Below are 16,710 nucleotides of genomic sequence, written 5' to 3'. Positions count from 1 at the left end.
ATTTAGCAGTCATGTGGCTCTAATGACGATCATCTAAAATACGTGTGCTACTGGATTCTCATGCTCACTAGGCGGATACATCAGGCTTCACATTACTTCATTAATTTTCATATCCATTACTCTAGCATTAACTTATATGAATAATGCCACTTTCAGCATGAATTTTAAAGGCTACTTCTAGCATGATTTTTAAAGGTTTTCATAAAAAGCTACATATCCTGAAGAAATTCAGTTTCTTATAATAAATGTCATTACTACAACAGTCGCTGGCTAAAGTTGAGAAATAATTCCCTTCTAGGAGGACCTTTTATGGACGTATTTTCACACCATGTCCGACTTTAGTTTTCCTCGAATAAGCGTTGCATATTTTTCCAGGAAACTCAGGTTTTTTATCCTGCAAAGCAGACAAGCCAACCATGAATACATACAACTGTCAGACATGACACCTAGTACTTGCCGCCTTATCTGACTGGTGCTTATTCTGAATACCGCAAAAGCATTAGTGATCCTGTAAAGGAAGCTTCACGGCGTTATGGTTTTGTCATCCTGTAAAGCTACCTCTACAGGGGGAATAAACAGAACAAAGTTTATACATGCAAATACCATGAATACTTTAGTATAAGTCGGCCCCAAATTTTGGGCTTCTGGAAGTCAAAAATGTACTGACCGGTATGCGGGTGGGTATTAGAAAATACGCTTTCAGTGCATAGCTGTGCCGATATATATTCTAACATAATGAAATGGGTAAAAGTATGCAAAACTATTTGATTTAAAACATTTCTGTATAATAAATGAATGGAATATTTATATTAATATATTTGATTATAAATGATGAGAAACTGTCACCTGTTACAAAATACTGTACAATAAAAGTTAGTAGTAGCTAGATATACAATAATCTATGCAAAGTACATTATACTTACTCTATAAATAACTGAGAACAATAGGATTTTTCGCAACAATATTTAATATATTATTTAGGATATTAATACAATTTTTTCTATGTATGAACATGACATGACAGGTATATAAAGCAATCCCATACCTTTTGATTTTTAAAACGTCTAAAATTTCTCATTTAAGTATCTAAGGTAGTTATTTTTGATTAGATAAAAGTTTCAGATTAAACACAGCCAATGTGAGCTATCTCGAATAAAATGTTTAACGAATAAAATTCATTAAACATCTGATGCCCAGTTAGACCAATATGAGTAACAAGTCTGAATTAGAATAAGAATCACTGGCTTTCAGTTAAGATTACACTTTAACCTAATAGCTGGTCTGTGCAGAAATATAACACTGAGATAAAGTATTCTGATTTTAATAGAAATACAATATATGTACTTAATATATCTCATAAATCAGTTCATGCTTGTGGTTACTATTTCCTGAATAAGTCTGGATGATTGTGTAAGATTTTTGCCTTTCTTTAATGCCATTCTGGCAAGTCACACGTAAACCTGAACTGAAAACTATTAATATAATAGGAGCACTACTTCTATTTTTACATGCCGAACCATTTCATTCTATGTTAACAGATCAAGAAATTCATTTGGTTATTTCTGTAGGAACAGCAGTTCGAGTTCATTAAACTGCACAACAGACTTCCCTTTCGTTGATAAAATAAATATGGACAAAAAAAACGGTCATTACTTAGTAATATCATGCTACAAGTAAATGCATGACATGTACGCAGAAGTAAACGAAAAAAAAAAAGATGTTTAGAATTCAAATTAAGCCCTCTTAAATCAGTCGTATTTAAAATGATTTCCATATTTTATAAGAATTTTCATTCTGAAAACAAATCTTTGAGTGCCTAGCGAGATTTTTTACTCTTCTATTACTTGATTAGCGTTATGAAGTCAATGCTTTTTCAAATATTTTAAGGTGTCAGAAAACCCCAGCGTCGAAGAAACCAGATCGGAGGATTGTAAGGTTATTTTTAGGGTAATGTTTAGATGATGATGTTGTTTAGATGAAGATTTAACGGCATAAGGGCAGCTATGGATAAAATAAGTATTTCATAGATATTTTCAAGTCCTACATTTTCTAATATGATATACTTTACTTTGAGCGGTAACTTACAGAATGAACAAACTTCCTGCACGTAGGAAGATACATGTTGAAAGAATAGGTCTAATGCGCACCCGAGGAAGGACGTCCTCTTCATGTTGGGCTTTTGGGAAGCTGGAATTCCATGTCTGAATTCTAGGCTTTAGTTGTAGGGAGTTTATTATTTATTCGGTTCTGCCATATTTTATTCCATTGTTTATTTCGCTCTTGCTGTATTATGAGTTCAATATGAATGGAAAGGACCTGAAAGACAGTTTCAGCTGTGTTAGCCATTTGCTTTGCTATCCGGTCTGCAAATTCATTCCCAGGAGTTTCAGTAAAAATAAACTGTCACATTGTTTTCTTTAAAGTGAACCAACTGGGTTTTATGTTTCTAGAAGGGTAAGATGGATTTTGTATAGCAGTAACAGTGTTTACAGAGTTGATATATATTATGGCTTATAGTAAAAACAGTCTGCTAATATTTTCCCAAGCCATTATTATTGCATACAGTTCGGCAATGTAAACACTGCACTCAGCTCAGACAGAAGGGATACAGAGAACATAGTGGTGGTGATGGGAAGGACCACAGCAGTACCTACAGATGTTTGCGTTTTTGAGCCGTCCATATATAATTTAAAATTTTAGTTTGCCGATGACTGCTCTGGATAGTTGTCTAATATCGAGCTTTTCAAGAGAAGATTTTCAAGTAATTATCATAAAAAGGATATATACATTTTCCATGGAAGGTCTACATCTTCTGAAATTTTAAATATGTTATTGTGCCGAATATTCCAACTTGTCATTAGTTTCTCTAATCTGATTTCATGAGGCTTGTTTCTGTAGTTAATGACCGCTGTGGATCAAAAATATATGTCTGGGTGGGACGAGAGGAAAGGCTTCGGATTTTAGCTACATCTTAGAAGAAAAATAATAGTATTTTTCTTCCAATATGTCGCAAAGGTAAATTTACCATTTGTCATCACAGATCAGATAATGGCAGAAAATTTGGTCATGTACTGATATGCAGGAAGAAACGTTGCCCAGTTTCCGTTTTTGTCGTGTTTTAGTCTGCAATACCTGTTGTAATTTACCAATTATTAGGAAGTGGTCACTATTACGTGGATTACCTAATGCCGACCACTTAATTCTTGGAAATAGCATGGGCGAGCAGATAGATAAGACATTTGCTGAGGTTAATCTCAGAGAAGTTCATACAAATATGACAGCCAGTATTTAGCAATGAAAGTTTATGCCTGTCAAGCAGAGAGTCAATTGATTGCCCATATTTATCTGTGTGAAGTGATCCCCATAGTGCATGATGTTTATTAAAATGAGGAAGGGGATCGCTAACTGTATAAACGTTTTCAAGGTCATTTATAGTGCAACTCCTAATAACTCGTATGCGGCAACTACCTCTAAGGAAGTCGTTAGCGAAATAGGTTTAAACGGAACACTGGAGTCTAGTAGTAAAGCTGCTCCACCATTTGCTGCAGTTCCGTTATTTTTATCCATTCGCGTGTGTTCTGTAGTCGATTTTCTGTTTGCAGGACGAAAAACCCGAGTTTCCAGGAGAAAAAAAACAATGGTATTGTCGCCTGAGACCGACCAACTCAGCCACGTTGTGAAATAGGTCCATAAAAGTTTCCTATATTCGTCGACTTTACTTAATCAATCTCAGTCTTTTCCATCCATTGTGGGGAGGCTGCAATTCTACCAACTGTGCTCCCACACTGACTGTTTTCGAGATGCAGACTGCTGACGGCGATCAATTTTTCATTTTATTTCTAGGTTAGATTGGTCGTCCGTTATTTGTGTTGTCATCTGCATGTAATTTCTAAGACTGATACTTTTTTAAGGAGTGGTCAATTGTCACTATTTATCAGAAATCGAACTACTATTTCAAACTGTCCAAGCTAATGATTTTGGCGGCACTGGTTGGTCTAGAAATAGTTAAAAGGCAGTATTATATCAGAATTACACAGGTATATGGCGTTTTATTAACCGAATGGAGAAATTGTATTGCCGAAATAACAGCCTTCTCATTTTAGTATGATTGGTTTCAGATGAAGTCAAAATTTCTGAATCTGCTACAGACCCGAAAATTTAATCTGTCGTGAACGCAGAAGTTATCTCCATAAGAGATGGAAGTGTTAAGTCTGACTCTAAGGAAGAGAGATGGGAACCTTACTGATCCAGTGAGCGCATATTTTTATAGCGTTTATCAAGTGTTAATAACGGATAACTAGATGCATCCGTTCCCGAAGCATTGATTGGCAATGGAATAGGAACCAGTCGCAACAGATAACAGAACGTCGCCCATAAACTTGAGTACCGCACAAAATAAGCACTGAACCAACTCTTTAAAAAGCACCAGGCTGGTGCATTACGGCAGAAAACAAACAGACTTATTTGTTTTGATTCCGTGAGAATCACTGCTAATTTGTAAAATGAGAAGCTGTAAAAACAATTGAAATGCTCTACTTGATTAGGTAATATTTCTTTTCTATTTTATTAAGAGTTGTAGTGTTCAGAAATTTGACAAGTAAAAATATAAGTAGGCTAATTAACCAGAAACTGGTAAAACCACAACGAATAGTTCTGCCAAAATCTTCAAATAAGTTGGAACTGTATATAGTTTTAAAACCTATTCTAATTGAGAAAGCTTGAATAACACTGTGGGGGGCGGGGTAACGTTTATTACTTATGGGGTTATTTTTTTTGTATCTTTTCCTTTTGTATTAATGTATATCCCCGTAGTCCAATCCTCCCACTTAGCATCTGACTTGTTTGTTCTCAGAAGATTACCTGACTCGTAGGGGACCTTAATTATTTTAAGTATTTCTCCACAGGATTGGCTGAGTTTCGGAATGACAGACTCCAACACTTGAATGTAAAATAAAACAATGTTTATTAACATAGCATACAGAAATTAGCAATAGTATTTGGTCAAACTATATTTGGCTGGTGACTTGTTAATTCATTAACCTTTATATGTGTAAATATCTTGTTCAAACTCAATTGTTTCATCATCTGATATCCTATTCTAATACACATTATTATTCATTATGACATGGTGTCTCTTCATGTTCTTTACAGGGACTTCAATAGGTCGTGTCATACACTTTACATAGATTCTTCCCACTCTTCTTCTGAACAGTCTGTATAATAAACCAACTACCAGCCAATGAACTGGCTCACAAAAACTTTCAGAGTTCGTGTCTCAATTTGTAAGAAAATTGCATTTATTCAATCAGACACCCTTTCTGCAATCAGGTCAACAGGAATTATTAATCAATTCAATTTAACATTACCCTTCTGAACAGTTAATCCTCTATACCTTTATAATATCACTTATTAATTAGCCCCTACTTAAATCAGAAATACTCCCCACAAATCAACTCATAATAAATTGACATTTCAACCTTTAATTTCATATATATTATAAAAACCTTTCCCAACTTTAAACAATTCTTAGTTATCTATTATACCCTCTCCTTCCAGCAAGTATTAATATGAGGAGCTTCACTTCAAATTATAGGCTACGTCCGTCTTAAATACCTAACACTTTTATTCATATATTCATTACTTAAACCTCCCTCCTTAACCATATATATCTAGTTATCTTAAAGTCCTCTCCTTAATAAATTAAGTACACCTATGTTGGTAAACTCTCTAGCACTTACGTGTTAGGCCTGGAACTTCCCTCTCTGCTCGGCTTCCTTTCATATCGGTCATTCAGGTACTGGAATGCGGGGGCGCTCATTTGGGGACCTCGGTGATTATGGTGCTTCCCTACCGGGTACTGCACGGCTGGAATCAATCAGTGTCGCATACTCTTAACCGGTCAGCATTTCTTCTTCCGTGGATAGAGGGGTTTTCGAGTAGGTCAATGGTTCGACCACTCATTCGACTGACTTTGCCTATATAATTCTCAGGGTGTGATTCTTCCTTCTTCCTCACTACGGCTTCCATGTTTACAGGTGAACATTCCTACGGGCTGTCGGGATATGCAGAATTTCTATCACTGCTTCCATCTACCTCAGGTCTGCAGCTATCACCCAAATTAGACTACTGCTCTGCTTAGTATCGTTCTCCAACTTCTTCAATTCATTCTCCAGACCGCTCCGTGAACTTCTTCAGACTCCCCCGAAAACTTCTTCCGAATGCCACGAAAACTTTTCCAGAATGCCACGAAAGCTTCTCCCTGAATGCCACGAAAACTTCTTCCTAATCTCCCTCTCAAAATTCCCTCCACTTTCCTCCTGGCCAATAGGAGATCTGCGCATCCCTTTTCCTGTGCTCTCATTTGTCTCCTCTCATCTTCCGTGGGCGGGTCTTCTTCCCAACTTCCGTGGCCTAGAATATACGGGAACCATCTAGAACGAGAGGCGGAAGTTCAGGTTAACTGAGAAACGTCACAGCTCTTCCCGTGACCTCACGCGCGCACACCTGGTGACGTCGCCCACCTCTACTAGCGTTCCACCGTGAAATTTCTAAGAGAGCCAACTTAAGTGCTCTTGGCCCTTACTATGGTGCATCTGCCTCTGTCTTAATGGGGATTTGTCACGGTTATTTACTTTTACTGACTCGTCAAAGAATTTCCATACAAACAAACTACAACTAAACAGGGAGTGACTGGAAGGTATTTTTGAATTCCAGAGCTTCTTAACCCATGTTGTTTTTATCAGAAAACCACTATTCGTATTACAGTTAAATTCTCATAATATTTAACAATTTTTATTAATTAATGTAAGGACGGGTCCTTACAACACATTAAACATGTGTTTAATAAATGTATTCTAGATTAATTGTACGAGTTATGAACATTCGGACTGCATGTAAAGTGGGATAAGCAAATAGAAAGCAAATATTAAAAGACAACATTATGTTAATAAATTATAGTTAAAGATAAATAATCATGTAATAAAGAAGTAAGAAAGGCGAGAAAAAAGGTAAAATGAAGAGTGGTATTACAATCCTACTATTAGCAAGTATTCTATTTCTGATAGAAAATACATTCCAGTAAAAGTAAAGACAAGGATAAGGACAAAATGAAATTTAGTGAAAAATTTGGTTAAAATTTAATGGAAGCTGAATTAAGCAGGTGTATAAAAAGGAGGAATAATTTGTGTAGATGGCATGTAGTTGACAAACAAATACCCTTAATTCATATGAAAGGAGAAAGACAAGGAGTGAAAAATAAGATAAGTGGTTGACAACTGAAGAAGACATAAGGGTTTTGAGTTATACGACAATATTCTTTCTTCTTCCAATTCTATTTTACTTGCTGAGTTACCTTTGCCTATTTTCTTCATTTCTTTTCCTTTTATATATAAAGAAAATAAATAAAGCCACGAGCAAGAATCCTATTACTTCCATCTGAGATCGACTACTGCAGCCCCAATTGAAAAGACTAAGAATTCCTCCATTCTCTGACAGGATTTGATGTTAGTTTAAATTTCTGCAACTCCATTAGATCAAGAGCTGTATGCACTGTGACGATTACATGGAATCCGCTTGGTAAAATTCTTTCCAATTTTACGAGCCCGATTCCGTGTTACAAATAATTCAGGAGAAATTCAGTAACATTAAAATCGTTAATTGAACATAATTTATTTTAAAGGTTTTGTCTAAATTTGTGCCTCCATGTACACACTAACAACTTTTCAAATACATTTCCTTGAATTTGTGCGAAATACTCTAACTGATTAGTATCAGCCCTAATTTCTGAATATTTCCAGGTTGCCAGGATGTTGACCGTTATGGTAATCTTGTTTGCAATTTGCTGGCTGCCATACCATATTTATTTTCTCTATACGTACCATAACCAGGATGTGATACAAACAGACTACGTTCAGCATGTGTATCTTGCCATCTACTGGTTGGCCATGTCAAATTCTGTTTACAATCCTATTGTCTATTATTGGATGAATGCCAGGTATGTAGATGCTTTTTTATAATTATGAAAATAAAAAAATGGGTATTTATTGGTGTTTATATCTCAGTTACAGTTGGCAATAAATTCCCATCACAACTTACTAGGCTTGGAGTTTGACAAATAATGAGTAAACATCGACATACAATTAGAGCTTTAATAACATGGAAATGAATAGGTTATATTAACCATTATGAAAATGGAAAGTTGGGTGTAATTTAAAGTCAGTTTTCTAAAAAAAAAACTGGTAGGTAAATTATAGTTCAAGGTGCAATATTTACATTAAAATTGCATTAGAAAAATATACACAAAAATCAATTACATCGTATAATTACAGTGCTCAGCATAATGCCGCCAATTACACATTCACAATATAGCAGAGATTTTTCATATGAATTGCAAACCAAACGTTGTAATCATTATGAATCACTATTAGTTTTCTTACATCACAGCATGTGCCAGGTCCCACTTAGACAGTTCATCAATTGGACTGGAGAATCACGGGGCACTCAGTTTGACGGATAACATCTTTACAACCTGTGTAGTACCTACAAGCACTATTTTGATGGAGCACTTTCATATATTGGATAGCATCACCAGGATCGGAAGGCGGTCCACACATTGACGAGTGTCATCAAATGCTCTTAGCCGTTTAAGAACTGAGCATGGCGGAGACTTGCTCTGCGATTCGGTGTCTATATGCAAACTGAGTTGCAAATATCTCCATATCAACTCCACATAATATCAATATTTGAATGACTGGTAATGACTGCGCATGTATGAATCTGTTTGCTCAGTCTAAATCTACGTAACTTTGGCATTGATTTCAAGGATTTTGCAGGGGTGTGTAGGCTACAGAGATCCCAGAAATTTGAAGATATGACTGTAATTAGCAGCTTGGTTGATGTTGTGCGCCTTCTGCTGTTTACGGTATTTGATAACCATGGCAACTCGATCAGTTCCGCCATTCTGGAAGGGCCCACTTGAGAAGTCAAGTGGGCACTATATATTCTTCAGTATATATTTCATCTTTACTGTCGAGGATACTGGCGCCGAAATTTCTGCTGCATAGAGTACCGCAGGATAAATTACAGTTTGGATATATGTCTTCATTGTATGCAAGCCATTTACACTCCCGCTATAAGTTTGGAATCACGTTTCATTTTCTTAATTAATATTTCCTATATTGATAAAAGTCTTTATTAATATAGGACCAATTAGTTTACCAATTTTTATTAAAATATTTTCTATTATGTATAAAAAAACAATAATATTTAAGACATTTTTAGTATATTCGAGAATGTTGCATAAAGGTGTAGAAGACTCCTGTATGTAGCAGAACATTGTAAAATATTCCTGAATGTTGTAGATTATTCTATAAAGTGGGAGTATTGTTTCAATATTAGAGAAGACCATATATGATTCTAGAGCGTTTAACAATAATACAAATTGGGAGTAAGAGCTGTAACCCTAAAATCGAATATCAATTATTCAGAAAAGATGTTTGGCAAGTTGTGTTTCGTAATAAACACGGCAAGGAGTAAGGAACTCAATGTTGACAAAAGAAGTGTTATTATAATACTGTATAAAGAAAGTTATTTCATGAGAAGTACTGGCAAAACACTGGGTATTTTTTAGGGACTACAATTCTATGAGATTGGCAGTTCGAAGGACAAACCACGATCACGAGGACCGCGCTTAACAATGGAAGCACAAGATATAATGCTGATTTCTAAACGCAGTCGATGACTTATTGCACCTGAAATCCGAATTGAATAGGAACAGAGAAAGTCCCATTCACCGTAAAAATGTCTTAAACGCGCAAGATTTCATGGTTCTGTAGCGGTCCGAAAACTTTTATTAAAACCGGAAAATCGAAAGAAACGGACTAAGAGCCATCAACATCGGACAATTAAGGAGTGGAAAAACGCACTGTGCACGGATTAATACAAATTTGATAATTTGGATCCAAACGTAGAGTTTGTGACACGATCAACTTATGAAAAAATGGTTCCCCACTGTTCAGTGCCTACATCAAGTACGGTGGTAGCTCAATCATAATCTGGGTTGCTTCTATTTTTCTGGAGTGTGTGACATCATCATAATTAAAGAAATTTTAAGAAAAGAAGGCTGTAAAAATATTCTTGACCATAATGCAATATCCTCCCCACTTGCACTATGTGGAAGAAATCTGATATTACAACAAGACAATGACCCAAAGCATAGCTCTGAGCTGTGCACGGAATTTCTAGCAACTAAGCCACAGGAGTGGATATTGAAAATTATGGTGTGGCCACCCGAATCGCCTAACGTAAACCCAATAAAGCTTTTATGGGATCATCTAGACTGTCAAGTCTGCCCACCTTCACAAAATTGATGGGGAACCTTGCTGATAGCTGGGAATAACGCTAGTCAAGACATTATAAAAATAATCACCAGACTTTCACGTCTGTCTAAGGCAGTGATGACATGTCGTAGAGGAGGATATTTTGATGAAAAAGCAGTATTGTTTTTAATATTAATCATTTCAATATATTTTGCTATAAAATTTTAATGCTTAATAAAAAGTCTTAAGATACTTTGTATAGTGCTGTTTTTTTTTTTAATAAACGTTATGTCACAGCTAATTTCAAAAAAATTAGCTAAAGCTGTTTGTCATACGTTTTGATTCCAAACTTTTAGGCGGGAGTGTACTGTACATACAGAATGCTTTGTATGCAGATAATCTAAAGCTACGCATTCTTGCTACTAACGCCTCAAATATTCTTATGGAACTTTGATCGAAAATAACGTTTTTTTGGCTCTTCACTATCGGGATCTAGGCATCACTGTAAGAGGGCAGCATTTTGGCTGGTGATAACTTTAAAGAGAATACCATCACCTCATATTTACTGCGGTATCTCGTAGTGGTATGCGACATATATGAACTGATCAGCCAGCTATTAAATTTATCTCGACGTTGAGGTAGGGGCAGCATTTAGGCCCAGAATTGAATTTCAATTTATGATCCATCACCCTTGAAGCATAATACCTCTCGTCTCTGGGAGACAGCGCGTTCGTGTCGGAGAAACTGGGGCTGCTGTGGAGGATTAGACCACTACAGCAAGCCTGCCGCTTGTGATGGCTATTGAATATCGAACCGTTGCCTCGCTCCTTGAAGAAGCTCATTCGCACTGGTCTGCTACTGAGTTATGTATTCCTTAGTAATTAACTAAATGATGCTATACCCCTGTTGTTGTAGGATTTTTGGAGCATCAGCGAATAAGGCCACATTGCTCCGTGTATACTGTCTGCAAATTGCGTGGATTTTCTAGTCGATTTTCTGTTTGCTGGAGAAAAAATCTGGGGAACAGTAACCCCAAAATGACGTATACACTTAATGGAGTTGAACTAAAGCCGGTAGTGAAAGAAAGGGACTTGGGTATTATGATACGGTCAGACAAGAAGTTCTCCGAGCATTGTAGACTGGTTACAAATAAGGCCCATGATGTCCTATCGATTATTTATCAAACAATCGTTTGATAAATTAGAGATAAGGACGTCATAATCCCATTATATAATGCTATTGTTAGACCACACTTGGAATGCTATGTTCAAGTATGGAGACTGCACCTAAAGAAAGACATCGAGCTTCTGAAAGGGTGCAAAGACGGGTAAACTCGCCTGGTGAGATCGGCAAAAGGGCGTCCATATGAGGAAAGACTTCGAATATGTGGGTTGCAGAGCTTGGAAACTAGGCACCTTAGAGGAGACTTGCTTGAGGTGTTTAAGGCTCTGAGAAGCATAAACAAAATGAACAAGGACGAAATTTTCACGGTTATAAATGATTCTAGAACTAGGGGCCATAATTTTGAAGTTACGAGAGGGAGATGTTTAGACTGGATTGCAGGAAGTTTTATTTTAGCCAGCGAGTTATAAATTACTGGAATAAGTTACCTACATGGGTGGTAGAGGCTGACAGTTGGGGAAATTCAAAGACCAGCTGGATAATTACCTACGGGAGGATGGAAATGCATAGGTTTATTTCCTTTTCTCTTATTAATTAATGTTTTTTTTTTCTTCTCATTTTTATTTTATTTATTTATTTATTTATTTATTATTATTATTTTTTTGGCTGGTACAGCATAAAAACAATGGGCTTCCGTGCACCATGTGGCCATTACTAATTCTAATAAGGCAATTCGATGGGCAAAATCCTATCGCATTATTGATACCTCATATTAAAATATTGAATAACAGCACCGAAGGCAGCGTTTAAACTCGTGACCTTTATTTTTTAGGCAAGTAGATCCCAGTAGACCAATCAATACGAGTTAATATTTTACCTCAATGCTGGCAACTATCGTTTTGTTAAGATTACAGGGATCAGAAGTACTGAATTATCTAATAAAAATAACTAATTACCCCTGAACACTTAGTTATTTGAATAATCTTCAAAAGGAAAGAAGTGTTCAAAACTTGGGAATTGCAACGATCACCGAGGAGCCAAATTTGACGTTCTACTGTGCATTTTTGGTGGTGGCAAGTTTCTATGCGATTCAAAGCTTATTCTATAGCATAAAAATCGTCAAATATGTGCTGCACTCAGGGGTACTCTTGCTTGGATATCGTAGGCGTCTGGGGGAAGATAGCGAAAGATCCTACAAACACTTTGTAACTCTGAACCAGCTGTACAGATAAGGGACTGCAATGTTCAGTTTTGTGCGCTGATTAGATTTGCAGGTAGACAGAAAATGGAGTGTAGGCGTTCTCCCCGCTGTTAAGAAAAGCAGTTGCATGCGAGAACATAAACATGCCGGGTGGATGAGGCTGCCTTTGTGACGGGACAACATTGTCTACTATGGTATGTAAATCTCCGAGTACCTTTTGGATATGGAATGGACGGTCGGCAGTGTGGGGATATTATAAAGATTTTTTCCAAACAGGCGGATAAAAAAAACAGATCTCCATGTATGGTGGTCTGGCAAGGATTTCAGTTTAAACAGATTCTTTTGTATAAGGCGTCCTTTAAAAGTTCCATATACGGCATGCTATATTTTATGTGATTTTCTTGCACTTATTTCTGTATCCTGCCAGGCGTTATATAGACTTTCTGAAGTCCAACAGCCTCAGTTTTTTTAAATTCTAAACAAACAGCATAACCTCTAATGAAATAACACGTTTTAGAAAACGATATTAAAATAGGGCTGAGCATAGTTTGAAATAAATATTATGGAGAAAGATGCAACTTCATACACGCATATTTACTGACTTCTTCACAAAAATGTTGGTGTACAAAGCCAATAAATACGATTAATTATTACAAGGCTGTCCCTCTGTGGCATATTTCACTAGATACTATCTTCTCTCCACTTGCTCTATATTCAGAAGTTCTGTATTTCACTTGTTTTTTTCTTTTTCTATTTTAACAGGTTCAGAAGATACTTCCAGTCCGTTTTGTGTTGCCGTTGGAAGAAAGAGGCTCTGGATCACAGTCATCAGATTATAACAGCATCACCTTTACAAAAGTTTAACAGGGAATCTAATAAAACAAAAAATTCTTTTGTCCATGGGGAAAGCAGAAAAGATGTGTTTAAGAACTCACTGCAAGGGACTGCTGTGTAGTTAGTCCAGTTAATATTTAACATTAATAGCGTTCAGCTTGCCATCAAACTGGAGTTAAATTCTTTCTGAATGTGTCAGGTGCCTTACTCATATTCAGGCTAGATATTTTACTGAAAGGATATGTGTAACAATAGTTTCCAGTGGAATTTATTTATTCAGAGCTATAAGGTGCACCTTGTAATAGCAAGTCGTTACGTGACGAGATACAAACAAATATGAACATGACTTAGTTAAAGTGTTTATCTGTAGTTCTTAACACTTGGTGTGTGTGTGTATTTAATTATTATACAGAATGTCTAGTTACGTTATGGAAAGAGAGAACACAGTCAGAAAAACTACAATGGCTTTGGATGTTAGAATCCTAGGTGAAATGTATTCAGTGCCAAAGATATGTGACCTGCAAATCCCACTTGAAATGATGATTAAAGATGCTTTCTAGACATTAATACGATGAAAACCTTACAGACTGCCACAAAAACAAGGGAAAAAATAGTTTATTTGCCAAGACAAAAAGTTGAACTTCTGTATTTTTTTTTTTAAATTCAGGTTTATTCTGTGGAATGTTAACGGTATCTCGTAAATAAAACTACAGTTACAAATGCTATGGTTTTCTTTAGTTTAGTGTATGTTTTAAAAGATCACAGCATTAAAAGTTACAAAAATAGAGAATAATGCTCTCTCGCTCGAAGATCGACTAATTTAAGCAAGAAAAATATAAAGTGCAAGACTTGCATATTAACTAATAATTTGCTAATGTCCCTTCGTCCGGAGCGTTCTTTGAACTTGAATAACTCAAGGACTAAACAAGCTTTTGATCTGATTCCTTTTGCGATAGGTTTTATTTAAGCAGTAAAATTGAGAAAGAAAAATCCAAAAAATTTTCCTACTGATATTTTAAATCTCGAAAATTGATTTAATTCTCACTGAAACTAATTTGCCGTTTACTTTGAAGATAAGACAATTTGTCATCACAATTAACAAATCAGGGTCAGACTTTCAACAAAGTTGGGCAACTTTACCTAGATCCTTTCCAGGTCCAGATAATTTTTTTGCAATAAAAAACGATATATTCATACATATACAAAATTATTAAATTGTTTTTTTTATTATTATCGGAGTCCGTTCCATTGAAACCTTAAATAGCAGCAAAGGGAGAAAGGTTTTTCTTATTACTTTCATATTAATCTCTACTTCTCTGAAACACTTTTGGCGAAATATTCGCTACAGATATTCTAATACAAGATTAATTAATCTAATCCATTAAGAGATGCTAATCAACACTACAATTATTACCTCTGTTAATAGCATCTGAGGTTCTGCACAAAGTCAACTTTATCAGGTGGAGATAGACGGAAGTCTAGGTGCGACCTTAGACATAATAATAATAATAAAAATGTTAATAGCATCACGTTCTGAAAATTCTTCCAATCCCTTGCTCACATACATTACTCCTCTCTTGGACCATCAAGAGAAATAATGCATGTAACCAAGAGAATGGTAGAATTTCCGAAACTTGATGCTCTCACCAAGGTACTGATCGCAATGTAAGCAGTGAAATTAATTGGTAGTTATCATTTAATGCAAATAACCATCGAAGGAAATCTCTTATAGCCATGATTAAGTACCCTAACCCATTTAGCATAAATCTGGCATTTAACATGAATTAAGAAACAATTTCGATAAAATAAGGAGCAATCATTTTAATGACGAGTTCATTTCGCTTAAAATCGGATACTATCGATGCGTCGAAGTAAATTAATTAATGCCAAATATAATTTTACTAATTTTAATACTGTAAATATTGAGTAATCATAAAATTCGTAGCGCAAAAGAACCATATCGAGAAAATTTTATAATTTAACTTAAATATAACGGTCAACCCTATCTGTTATGTTAAAAATTAGGTACGAAACAACAAAAAATAAGAACGTTAACCAGGTTAAAGATAGAAAATGTATTTATATATGTACAAAAGTCAGTCAGGTGTCACCCTCCGATATTCAGCAGCTTTAATGTTTATTATCACATCCCATGAGTGTCGTGATTAGCTATGGGGTATCAAGCGTTAGTAAGGCGAGATCTTCAAACGTAAGTGTTTGAAATATCTATAATAATTAGTTTCGTTCATCAAGAGAAAAAATATGCTTAGAAAGGAGTGATAACCCACGCCTCCTACGTCGTTTGCATTTTGAAAAGTTCAGTCTAAGTACCATTAAGTTAATATGGCTATTTGCTCACACGGTGCTCACGTGAAAAAGGTTTAACCGCCACGCTTTACTGATGTAGTGAAACTTAAGCAGATAGTAAATGGAGTGGGAGAGAACAGAACTATGTGATATGCGGTGCCATTCCAGTGACTACTCGTAAACGTTGAAATTTTTGGATTACTATTTCAGTGTTTGCCGTGTTTATAGCACGCTACCAACTCTAGATCACCGAAAGTTAATGTGCAGCTGAACGCAATGTATAAAGTTTTAACGATTTTTAGAACTCGCAGATATATTCTTTACGTGTTCAAAGAAAACAATAAGTGGGCACATATTCTGGAACTGCATCATAAACATCCTGTTTTTAAACACTGTTACAGCTAAAACTATTTGAATTTTATTTTTTATAGCACTGATAAGATAAAAATTTCATCAGTGGTTTTATAAAAATAAAATTTTGTCTTAAAGATTACCGGAAATAAACCATAAGGAATGCATAGTCGTCTTATGGTCCAAGAACTATATACTGTGGAGAAGACAGCACAGATCCATCTTACTTTCCGGAAGCATAGTGCAACTTGGAAGGGTAGGGAAATGTATACAGTATACTTTCTATCCAAGTACTTTATAATTTTTGACTAAGTAATGATCCTCTGACCTTCAGCTCGGTTGAAGGCATCAGTAAAGTGATACGCGAGTTCCATTATGCTCACTTTATGTAGGGCTGTTTTCAACAGAAAATGACAATAACCTCTTTATATCTGTCCAGAATCTGAGTGACTCCATCCAGTCTGCCTGGCTGATTATACTAGAAGAAGATTATGGTCATCTTGTGATGTCAACTGCAAGACAAAAGAACCGTTGTAGTTTGAGGTAGCTTACGCTATAATAGGCCGAAGTTCTTAATGA

General features: G+C 35.8%; 1 protein-coding gene across 1 annotated transcript in view; it reads left to right on the top strand.

Annotated features, from left to right (window-relative positions):
* LOC150088146 (tachykinin-like peptides receptor 86C) overlaps positions 1 to 13,594 on the top strand; it is a 114,927-nt gene extending 101,333 nt beyond the window's left edge. The window contains exons 4-5 of the mRNA XM_090370043.1: positions 7,797 to 7,993; positions 13,402 to 13,594. Coding sequence (XP_090226169.1) covers positions 7,797 to 7,993; positions 13,402 to 13,594 — 390 coding nt within the window. The remainder of the gene's footprint in view (positions 1 to 7,796; positions 7,994 to 13,401) is intronic.
* Positions 13,595 to 16,710: the final 3,116 nt, after the last annotated feature.

Source organism: Mastigoproctus giganteus, chromosome 3 (assembly GCF_048544385.1).
Source record: "Mastigoproctus giganteus isolate SK-2022 chromosome 3, ASM4854438v1, whole genome shotgun sequence".
NCBI classification, from domain to species: domain Eukaryota; kingdom Metazoa; phylum Arthropoda; class Arachnida; order Uropygi; family Thelyphonidae; genus Mastigoproctus; species Mastigoproctus giganteus.
This window is presented reverse-complemented; position numbering and strand designations above follow the sequence as displayed.